The sequence below is a fragment of the Triturus cristatus genome, chromosome 1_2 (genome assembly GCF_964204655.1).
Source record: "Triturus cristatus chromosome 1_2, aTriCri1.1, whole genome shotgun sequence".
Lineage (NCBI taxonomy): Eukaryota > Metazoa > Chordata > Amphibia > Caudata > Salamandridae > Triturus > Triturus cristatus.
Window position 1 is genome coordinate 584,295,411 of NC_140580.1, and position 12,292 is coordinate 584,307,702.

General features: G+C 40.7%; 1 protein-coding gene across 4 annotated transcripts in view; it reads right to left on the reverse strand.

Annotated features, from left to right (window-relative positions):
• NT5C2 (5'-nucleotidase, cytosolic II) overlaps window positions 1-12,292 on the reverse strand; it is a 542,012-nt gene that overhangs the window by 229,613 nt on the left and 300,107 nt on the right. For all 4 annotated transcript variants that reach the window (XM_085606647.1, XM_085606643.1, XM_085606637.1 and 1 more), the window contains 2 exons: window positions 6,135-6,252; window positions 5,158-5,253 (listed from right to left, as the gene is read on the reverse strand). In XM_085606647.1, coding sequence (XP_085462773.1) covers window positions 5,158-5,253; window positions 6,135-6,252 — 214 coding nt within the window. The remainder of the gene's footprint in view (window positions 1-5,157; window positions 5,254-6,134; window positions 6,253-12,292) is intronic.

Below are 12,292 nucleotides of genomic sequence, written 5' to 3' on the forward strand. Positions count from 1 at the left end.
GAGAGATTTAGGAGGGTAAGAAACAAAAGCGGGGGGTGAGAGAAAGGTGGAGAGAAGAACGAGTAGTAGTAAGAAGCTAAAAAATATGTGATGATTTTCAGATTTCATAATACTATAAAGTTTAGGAGGAGAGCTGAAACAGGTTTTTAAAAGAGACAGAGGTAAAGAAAGACTGAGTGCGCGGTGAGCAGAGGAAGAGATGTGGCGTCTGGGAGATAGTGTGGGTGCAGAATATGTAATATAGGGGTGCATGTGGATATGTCATGGAAATATCTGAGGAGGAGGTCCAAGGACGATGGTTGGAGAGGTTCCGGTTGATTGGGTGTGGTTTGTGAAACTCTCTACACTGCAAACAATCTAATAAAGTATTCTACTATTCCCCTTCATGAGGTGGCAAGTTTGCAGCTCACTTATGCTATTAGCAGCAAACTTGTTTTTTATAAAAGCTTCTTCGCATCACATAAAGTTATCAGTCTGGACTGATAGTACTGATATGGGAAATTTAAACCGGGGGCCTGATTTTCAAACCTTTTTAGGGTGAGTTCCCTTTTATGGGTTCCAATATGACCCTTTTTGAAAGTCTCTCTTTCTCTCACGCTTGTTATAACAAGAAGCAAATATGGTTATTGCGGTCATATCTGGATTCATTTGCATGGTAGGTCATGTTCCTCGCAGGTCTTGTCTTACAGTCTATCAAAGATGGGAAGGTTATGCCTGCAAGATCAACCTTTAATTTAATGTGTAAAGGGTGACGACCTAATGAAGCTTCACTGATACATTAATATCCAGATTGCCATCAGGCCTTGCTACTGGGTTTCCCAAGGAAAAGGATAGAAAAACACAGAAATATTTAGAAAATACCATCTAGTTTAGTCTCTCTCTCACTCGACCTTCTATAATTTCACAGATTCTACATATTTCTACAGAGTTACTACTTACTCAATCATAACTATTACTCGTGTGTTGTGCTGTGCTAATAAGCAGATGTTACAGCTGTCTCTATTGGTCAAAGATCGAAGTTAATGAGATTTGTGTGAATAAAGGAACAAACTTCAATTATAGATGCAGCTCATTCGTAAAAAACAAAGTATCACTGATACAAGGCCATGGAAATACTGATGGAACGGAAATGCCATCAATGTCGATTTGAATGATATACACTAGGCTTTCCAAAACAAGCCCAAAGAAAGCTGAAAAACATTGCTGAACACTTAACAAATAAATGCGACAGATGTAGCTCTTTTTTGGTACGACTCGTAAAATTGCTCAACCAGTCAGAGAGCTCGACTGGTTGAGCACAAAAAACATTTATCAAATTGTCATCGTACTACAAATGTCTGAACGGGCAGATGTTTTAATGAAAGTAAAAACGTATTTAAGGACTGTTCTTTTTTGTTTTACTTCAAAATGTATTTTAGCCTCTCAGCATAAGAACCCCTTTTTAGATTTATTGATGTATAAGAAAAGATTCACATGATTTATTTCTTCTCCCTTTTTTCCCCAGAATCAGTATATTTGTGCAACAGCATCAGATGCGAATACCACAAAAAATAATTTAAGGAACTCATCCCAGACTATTTGTTTCTCATCCTATTACCACCAATAGGTTCATGATAATTCCTTCAAGGCGAAAATATAAACGTAGCAAAAGCTGGTAATTTCTACAGATTTGAATCCAAGAACATAGTAGATGAACATGCTACATTTCCCCCAAGCCCTTAGGACCTAGTGTGCACATAGTTATAGTAAAGGCTTCAGTCTACTCAGTCGCATTCCCCTTCCCAAATAAAAGAGCCATTTTTTCACAGTGAACAAAAAGGCTAGGCTCTTTAGAGAAAGCACACAAGGGAGCTGTTGAGCAGCTAATTTTACCACACAGCCCACTGGCTAGAGAAAGTGTGAGGCGAGCTAAAAAAAAATTAAGCAAAGCAAAGATTATCTATGCGAGCAAGAGTGGCTTCAATAAAAGAATAGTGTTGTAGGTAAAGTAATAGACAACTACTGGCAAACAAGTCACCACAAACTAAGCTATAAACTCATTTAGTGTAACACCATTTTTTATTAGATTAGTTCATTACACATCAATATTTAGGATATTATGAGAGGAGACATGCTTGGTAGCAAGGTATTCAATCAAACAATGCTTTTAACTGTAATTTCTGTTTCATTCAGTGATTCTAACAAACAAGGTGAACAGGGAGAGCAAACGTTTACCCAGATAAAAGTACTCCATGATTACAGATTTTTCTTGGTTTACGCTTTGGAAAACTGCCATTCAAGGTCCTGACAACATAAACCTTAAATATTAGGCATCACAACAAACAAGAAGTTGCAATACTAAACACCTAGTGTTGGCCGTCGGTCTCTTGGTTTTGTCAATGTTGGTTTTGTTTGGTCATGAGATAAGACCCTAAGGAAAACAGCACTTTATTTCTAAATTTGTGAAGAATATACTTTGAATGTACTCCTGATGTTACCCGGCATGCCACACTGTCATAGTGTAAGTTGGATATACTGGGAAGAGTTTCTCCGACTGGGACACACAGGGGAAGCAGAGTTTGCTTTGTGTTCAAAATGGTTCTCACTTTCCTGAGATCTCAAGCAATCAGATAAAAGGTCGCAGGAACGGTATGGGGGTAAGGATGAGGGCAACACGTTATTTTTCCCACATTTGTTACTCTCCCTTTAAATACAACATCAATTAAATAATAATGTTTGTGCCAATCTTTGGACAAGGCTCCCCAGTTCCCTAAATGGAGTGAAGCTTTGGCCCCATATCAAAATGTTTTTATTGGCTAAATAAGAGAACAGAAGCCAGATCATTTTCATCAGCAAATATGGTTCTATTTCGGCCACATTCAATTGCAACCCCCATTACTCCGTGGAAGGAATGGATCGAAGAAAAACACTCCCTCAATTAAATATTCTGACTCATCTCCGATCTAAGTGTTTGAGTCTGTGCCCTCCAGTGAAAGTGACAATTAAAGAGAACTTTGCATTTCTCTTGTGGTGGGACAAGATGGTCGAAATTGAGACTCAAAACAATCTGGAGACACAGGTTACAAGGGGCATCAAAGGCAATGCTTCAGCTGGGTGTTGAAGGAAATGCTAGATAATCACTTCATCTTTGACAACAGCTGGGCATTGAGGGAAACGTTAAATAATCACTTCATCTTGAAAAACCCTAGAACAAGGCCATTGCAGGAGGGATAACAAGTGTGTGACACTTTCCCCATTCAGGACTGGTGGAGAAATCACAAAGGATATATCACCAAGTTCCTCGAACATTCATTTTGGAGACCTTCCTGAAAGATGTTGTGGCACTCGCGGACAAACAGAATTCAAGGGATCCACTACTAATCTGGTTGTGAATCTGTCATGAAAATCCTCCAACCTGTCCAAAATCCAGATCATCAAAGAATGGCCCGAAAAAAACTCAATCGGTTTCTTGGAAAAAGAAGGGCCAGAAAGTCCTGAATAGATGCAATACAACAAATATACTGGTTTGATTTCAAGATGGGACCAAATGATCAAGGATCTGGTCCACTGACTCACTCGGAAGGTATTTGGGTAACCTGAGGAGAAGATATGAAAAGGCAGAAGACACAGGAGGAGATTAAATAGGGCTATCAAAATTATTTTTGTTTGCCATTTTTCTTTATACTGGTTAGGCTACTGAAATCCAGGTATAGTACTACTGCAAACAGTCCGTACATGTATGAGCAAAGTGAGGGTCTCTTATACTTGTCCCCTTAAGACTAAGATAGGGAAAGCGGATTTGCAAAGGGTTAAAAATAGGAAGGAGAAGAGATTCTGATATTCTATACCATCTCTTTGCTGTTTTTAGGGAATATTTAGTTCAAAGCCACATTGTCAGCTTGAAACACGTCCTAGTGTTGTACAATTACAACACTTCGGATTCTAAGGCTCTACTAAGCCAATTCCACAGCTCTAGTTGTCTCAATGGAGTCGGAGGAGCATACTAGCTATTGACTACAGGAGTCTGAATGTTGTGTTCCAATGGCCTGTCCAGAAAGACCATGTGATTGCATTGGTGATGTGGAAAAATACCTGATAAAATTTTTCTTCCACAAAGTCCTTACCTCCATCACATGATGCAGAATTCTGTCCGTAAACACACTGACTTTTTGACTAACCTGTTTGAAAAATATTAATTATCTGTCTAACACAATCAGGTAGAAATGCATCTATTTGGGAATATCTCATCCTCGACCTTTCCAGACTGACTCATTTCACTCTGCACCTCAAGAAGCTACACTGGTTCCCGGTCCAGAATACATGCCAGTTTAAGACGTTCACCTACGCATACAAAGCCCTGCACGATGAAGGACCAGCATACATCAACAAACAAAGACCTTCTACCAACCCACCAGACACCTGTGACTCGCCTTCCTCTGTAGGCTGCCCATTCCATTTTTAGGAACAACACATCATAAATGAATCAAGCACACTAATGGATTAGGGTTTTATAGATCATTTTAACCAATGCTGTGGGTTTAATTAAATCTGAATAAATGCTTGTGAATTTTTCAGTAGTCCATGAAATATTGAATGCACAAAATCCTTTCATGGAAAAGATTAGGCTGTTCCCTTGAGTTACATGCTTGAGTTGTAACAGATTAAGGTTTACAAATGGGTGAATGAAATTCGTAAACAGAAAGTTTTGCTGACAAAGATCAGCTTCTGATAACATGAGCAGGTGGACCGTCCCTCTTTGAATACGCTGATGTATACCTCTGCATCGAGGGTACAACCTGAAAGGAATAGCCTCCAAGCTCAGAAGAAAACAGAACAAATTTCATGAAAATTGGACTCGTCTGTTATAGTGGGGAAGGCTTTTGATAATAACCTCGGTTTTGTGATTGGCACTTTCCATTCAACTTCCAATCGACCGGAGCACTGTTTCTGCGTAAACTGCAGTCTGAACTCAGGGTTTTAACAGAAGGCAAATGATGGATTATTTCATGGTAGTAATGAATTGAGAACATCTGTGTCTTTTTAGTTTGAACTCATCGACATCGAGACAATTTGTACTTTATCTAAGGCGTTATCAATAGCATTTTAAGCATATTTCTGATTTTGTACTATAATCAGCAGACAAGCAAGCGTAGCGGTGTTTAATTATTGCCTACTTACCCTCTCATGAAGTTAAAACCATGGGAACAAACCAGGATATTTCCATAGGCATCTACTTTCAACAGGTTTCCGTACATTGTATCAAACACCAGGCCTCTGTGAATCAGACACCAGTGAATTAGAATACAAAAGACAGCAAAAATAACCAGTGCAAGACAACAGAGCAGCCAAACCCTCCATTCTTCATTAGTAACTTGCAACCTCTCCAGACCTCTGTGTGCACATCAGAAACGATTGTTCAATAGCTGTGACTGGCCTAACTCTTCCAGGAAGAACCCATCAATTATCTTCAACAACAACAAAAAACACTTGCACTGCACTGAAATTTCTTCTTCAAAATTATTCATGCAACTCAATTTTAGGCTCATCTTTTTCAAAACCGAAGACAAATGATTGTTGTTATGTGGTGTGACAGTATGATGGAGCAGTGTGGAGCAATGCAAAGCCAGAGCTGAGAAAACCAATTCCCTCCAAAAATATGATTTTAAAAAAAAAAACAGCTTCTCTGGAAACACAGCAGGAGATAGGATGCATTCTAGCGTCCTCCAAGTGACTTTCAACAATTTACAAACATGTTTTTGATAGTCTCGCAGCAATTGGAAAGATTCACCCAAAAACGATCTAAACATTAACCAGGTGGAGAACAAGGTATTAGTAAAGGTATACTGTCAGCAGGATCACAGACTCCGAATTTGGCCCTCACCCCAATTTAGCAAAAAGGTTTAATGAACATGTTTGGAACAAATTACAGCCATTTCTAGCATGATGCGATGGCAAAGAGACAGTTGTTGTCCTTCTTTAAACAAAGTTGCAGACCTCTGTATTTGGCTTGAGTGAAGCAAATCGTACAAAAAAACGAAGGAGTGAAACACAATGCCTACTTCCATTTGGGTCACCAGAATATATCAATCATGTCAGCTCATGAAAAAGCTCTGGTGTGAGTGACAGCAAAGTACAGTTTTAACAAATAACTTTACCTGGTAGGGAATGTAGGATCATAAACAAAGCTCAGAAGTTCCTGAGGATAGCCAATAGAAACCAATCTTTCAACCGTTAAATCAAAGCCAAGTGATTCATACTCGGGAGACTTGTACACTGAAAAGAAACACAAGCATGACAAATGTAAATATGTGTTGCACATAGGTAAATGATGCAATGAGCTAAAAACAATACCTTGGAAGGAATTATCTTTCACTTATCATACATCAAGAGAATTTTGTACATAAACCCCTTATTTTTATTGGGAGCGTGAGGACTTTTCTCGGAGTCCTGGGGCTTTGCTGGAAAGTATCCACTTTGGGCACTGTTATTTACTGCTGGTGTCCCAGGGCCTTGGTAGTAATGTAGTCCAATTAGATGACGGATAAGAAGGGAAACAATGTTTTTCTGTTTTGAAAGTGCTAAGAACATCCATTCATTTGTTCTCGGCCATTATCAGGCAAGGATTGCCGCAGCAGCAATAGCTTTAATATGTGTCCATGAATAGAATGGCCCATCGATACACAGCTGTTGGAACGGCCACTTGAACTATATATTTAAAAAAAAAAACTATAACGCGAGATACACTGCTGTATTATAAACAACGTTAGAATAATTCTCTTTAACTAGAACCTTGAGGTTTTCTTTGGATAAAGTTATATATTTTCTATCACTGCAGACACAGATATAAACCGCACCAGCATTTTATCGAAGCAATGGCCCTCGAGGGGCTGCCTCGCGATGAACTGCCAGCCGAAGTGAATTATTTATAAACCACGGGCGAGTGAACAATGGTTTTAGCGCAGTAACTGCGCGTGGCCTGGTTCTCTGCAGCAGCCTCCCACTTGTAGTTTAATATTTAACATGTTAAGACAGAAGTGCACACAAGCACCGAGTAACCCATGCACTGCTTTAATTACCTATGGACAGTGGTATTCGTCACTACTTCAATTGTCCCTTCCGTGCCCCCATCCTTAAACCTTGAGGAGACTCCCTCGTGCCTTACATTAACAAGCATTTACAATGCAATAGGTCTTGCATTTCTGAGAGTTAGAGCTATTGGCGCTGTAAATGAGAATGTCTGTTATCTATGTGTTTTGGAGTTTAGTAGATGTATGAATAGAGACACAGCAAGGCTGCAAAATGACACCATGTGCAATGCAGGGAGATATGTAAGTGAATCGTACCACTTTTATTTACCTATAACTCCCTGGAAACGTAAACCATGGCTTAGAAAATACTATGTCCTCACATTTATGGGCCACAGAAGAGAGATCTGCTGCCAAAAGCAAATATTTCACCATCCTGTGTTCCCAGATTTGTGATACAAAACACAGTACCACGCATGTCTCCATTGCTATATGGTACAAAAGAGAACTAGCAAAATACACAAACACATCCAATCCAGCCTGCAAGGGAACTGATTCCACATGACTTTGGCTCAATTCTCTCCTATACATTGCGGGCAGTTCCACATGGGGAGACGTGTCAGAATGCAAGATGGTGGGTCTTTTGCCACAGAAAGTAAATTCCGTTTTTTTGGGGGGGCCTACAAATGTAAGTCAATGTTTTCTTTGCGATGATTTGATTGCACAGCATGACGGGTAACAAGCGGTGCAAGCAACACAAGTCACTTTCTCTGGGTTCTCCTGCAGCTCTACAAAACATTTTTGGGTTATCAGGGTTCCATGGGTGCAGGGGAAACCTGGGGTCAACAGCTGCCGCCATCCCACCTGAATTTTCTGTGAAAAACTACCTCAAAAAATGTACTTGACACAGTTGCAATCTTGACACGTTCCAGTCCAATATGCTGCACACATCAACACATTTGGGGTACTCTGTGGTAATGAGGATAATGTACACCTGCTATGATTGCATGAATTACATAAAATCTTAGCATTACTACTGTAAACGACGATTATGGAATTCCAAATTTTTGGGCAGAATTAATGGTACCTATCCTTGAATTTACGCTCCTGGGTAATTTTAAAAAAGCACAGCTTTCCCTGACACACAATGTCTTTTTTATTTTTCAATGTCAAGTGTAAATGTCAAGTGATGTAAAGCCAGCACATATTGAAAACTCATTCTAAGCCAAGTCTCAGTTGCTGGCTGTGAGTCAGCTGTTTTCAGACGAACTATGGGACTTGTACATCTGTGACCAGAGCATTCTAGGTAACGAAGCAGTATAATATGTTTTTCTTTCCAAAACCGTTATTTTTCATTTTTCATTAACAACAGGGTGGGTGTACAGGTGCGAGCAGACAGCCAGCGGAAATTCGAGCACAAGACAACGCAAAACATAATGACAGTGGGGTCAGACCAATTTGGGTGCCAACAATCGAATACCAAGGGACTTGACACAGTTGCATCACAAACTCCTGCTCTCCTCTACATTTGACCCACCATCACTCGCATCCGAACCAGGTTGATCGCCCTCGACAACCTCAGCAGTCAAGAGTTTCTGCAGAGTTCCCGCCACTATAATATGTTTAATACAAAAAGTTGCAGATGCAACCTCTATCACCAATGTCTTTTAGCAATATATTAACAGTATCTTGTGAAATTAATGTGAACTTTGTGTGGTGAAAACTTAATCGTACTACACTGCCTAAATTAGGAATCTCTACTTTCTAGTAATGTATACAAATGTTCTGAGCTCATCAATGTTATTCTGACTCATTTCTTCTCATTGCTGTTATCACATGTGCGCAGAACCGAGCCCAACTTGGAGACACCCAGCCCACGAGAGCGCCGAGCTGGAATGCAGCATCGAGAGGTTATTCACGGGCTACAGTAGGGCGAAACGCAGCCGAAGAGGGTTTTAGAACAGATACGGCAGATCCGTGTCCATGCAGGAACCTGTGAAAGTGAAAGCGCACCATGTGCGCGTTCTGCTAAAACGCCGGCGAGCCCATGCACATCTCTCGCCTGTCCCGGCGCGTGCACAGCTCCTGTCCCCCTTCTGAACACAAAACCGATGACAATAGATCTCGGCAAGGCGTGCAGCACATGCCCTGCGTCGCTCGGTGAGACCTAAAAACCAAATAAAGAGTGCCCTCGCCTTCTCCCCTGCCTAGTAGGATCCAGATAAAAGCATTAACTCGTTGTTTAAGGACTGCACTGAGAAACTGAACAGCGGGTTAGAGCAAGGATTCACGGTAAGTAATCAAAGTAATCAAAGGAAAGCCCTACTTCCTCACCTGGTGCCTCATCCCAGTCTTTACTATAACGAGGAGATAACTAAGAACCAACAAGCTTGCAGACCGCACTCGGGACTACAAGACACATGTAAGATTTAATAAAAAATAAAAAACAACAGAATCAAGAACCTGCCCTTATCTAAGAACACTTCTCTTGCGCCTCCCACCTCCAGCCTGAAGTGGGGGATGAAGCTAGAGGCTCTGAAAATATCAGAAATGGTTGCCCGACGAGACTCTTCCCAGGATTCAGACATACCGCGGCTGAGAGATGCCTTGGAGGGCATACACGAGATGGCCACCGCACAGCCCTGCAAAACTGTGACCATGAGCTGTATCGAAGTGCAGCACAAAATTTACCATAAGTGATGCTAATAAGCAGCAAAATGAGCATGTGCTGGGAGGAAGCCCATTATAAATGCAATCCAGCAGGAACCAAATGGCCGGACTTCAATCACAATTCCAAGGACAAAATAATAATCTAGGCAAAAAGCCAGAATGGCATCTGGTTGTGTCATATGGTTTCCTCACAGAAACATAACCTTAAGCTTATACAATACATGGCAACTCCCCCGAGAAACGAATCAGTACAGTATATGTGCTCCACAAACATAACCGTAAGCTTGTACGAAACAGGTCAACTCCCCCGAGAAACTAGCCAGTGCAATATATGCGCCCTACAAACATAACCTTAAGCTTCTACGATACAGGTCAACTCCCTCGAGAAACTAACCAGGGCAGTATATACGCTCTACAAACATAACCTTAAGCTTGTACAATACAGGTCAACTCCCTCGAGAAACTAACCAGTGCAGTATATGCGCTCCACAAACATAACCGTAAGCTTGTACGATACAGGTCAACTCCCCCGAGAAACTAACTAGTGCAGTATATGCGCTCTACAAACATAACCTTAAGATTGAACAATACAGGTCAGCTCCCCAAGGAAACTAACCAGTGCAGTATATGAGCTCTCAACTTGCCCACCAATAGGCACATCTTCCTGACAACACTGGAAGGAACTGAGATTGGGACCTCAATAAGATCCAACTGAGGGCAAACACTATCTGTCAAAGAAGCAGGAAGCATGGCATGCTCCCCGGAAGGCACAAACACCACAACCATGTGTGCCCCCCTTCTTCCTGCTTCAAGCAGACATTGCACGAAAAGGCACAAAAGAAATCGGGTAAAGCACAAAGAAGGGCATCTGCTCACTACATGCTTAGTTCTAGCCATCAGAAGCAGAACAAGCTGGCAAAATAGAGCTGATAGATCCAGAAGAGGCCACCCATACTGCCCGGTGAGTGCAGTCAAAGACATCTGTGAAATAACTGCTGGTGTGATGAGTTTAATCCTGAAGTCCTTTTCTTCATTTTATGAGCTTTAATGGCTTGGTTTCATACTCTATAAGGAAAGCAAGGGTGGGAAAAGGCAACTGGCGCAAATTATTGTTCATGTTGTAACCAGGATCGTGGAAGCTCCCAAACAGTGCCACTTGGTGCCATGATTACAGGATTGTATCCAATATACTGATTAAATCGATTACTGTTTTATCATCCCCTTGACTGAGTTTTTACTTGGCTTTGTTTAATGATTTCACTTAGTTTGAGGTATTTAATTGTGGTTTTAAAATCATATCTATATTATGACTTGATACACTTAACTTTAAGTGATATGGAACCATAAGAAGAAAAAAAAAATCAACCTATTCTGTACGTAACGTGGTGGGTTTGGCTTTTACCTGGACCCATTCGGACCGGGAACTAAACCACTCAATCACCAGGGACCAAAAACCATTCCTTCTACAAGATCCCAGATCTTTTGTTCCCCGAATACAAGTGTTCTTTACCTGTAAGACCCATTCCATTTAATCAGGAGGTGCAGGTTCAATCCACTTCCTACAGATCACATATCCGGCCAACAGTACTAGATAAAATCTCACATACTTCTTCCTAGTCTCCCCCCTCCTCTCCACCTCTTTGTTGTAATCCAAAGAAAAGTAGGTAGCTAAGGTGATATGAAGGTATTTTACCGCAAGATTTCAGTCACAGACATACTAACATTATCCTAAAAGACTTTCAATCTTGGGCATTCCGTAAACATATGCAAGTCATCTGACTTTGGCAGGGCGCACTTCTTATATCATGCTTCTGTCCTCGCTGGTAGCCTAGGAAGTTTGAATGGAGTCCAATAAACCCTGTACAATGAGAAAAGGTGGTTCCTTTTAAATGGGGCTGGATTCACTGGGTCGCACAACATACCAAAAGACGTATACCAGACTTTCTCATTAATCTATACCAAGTGGCAACATCTCTAGGTATATTATGAGCCTGCAAAACAAATTCAATATCCTGTCTCTCTTTAAAATCCTCGCTATTGTCCGAGGTTCAAGAAAGTAGTTGTAGGTACTTAAACTCGATTACTTTATCATTACAGTATTTTTTTAAAGTCTTCCCATGACTTTAAAGTTGTTTACTCTAGCGGACCACACAATCAATCTATACCTGCAGCATGGGCACAAAGGCTATCCCTTAAACAATCTAGAGTAGCAGGAAAGTCCCAATTTAGTAGAAAATGTTGAATAATATGCAATTGCCCATCTCTTTCTCTAGTTGTACCACAGCAACCTTTATACACACTTTTTTTTTTTTAAGTACCTCAGGTCTCCAAATTTATAAAGGAAACCTTTTGTTACTCCATGGGTCTCTAACACCACCCTGAACATCCCAACTGTGCTTTATCTGTGTCGTGCCCCCCCCCCGTGAAGTTCAACAAAAATCTAAGAGACTTCAGCTGAAACACCAAGCAATAAAACTGCAGATCTGGAAGTTGCAGACAACTTTTCCTAAATTTGCCTTATAATTTCTTCCATCATATCCTGGTGCCATTAGACACCCAAATAAAGGTAATAAATAATATGCTCCTGTATATTATGGAAAGAACTTTTAACTACATAG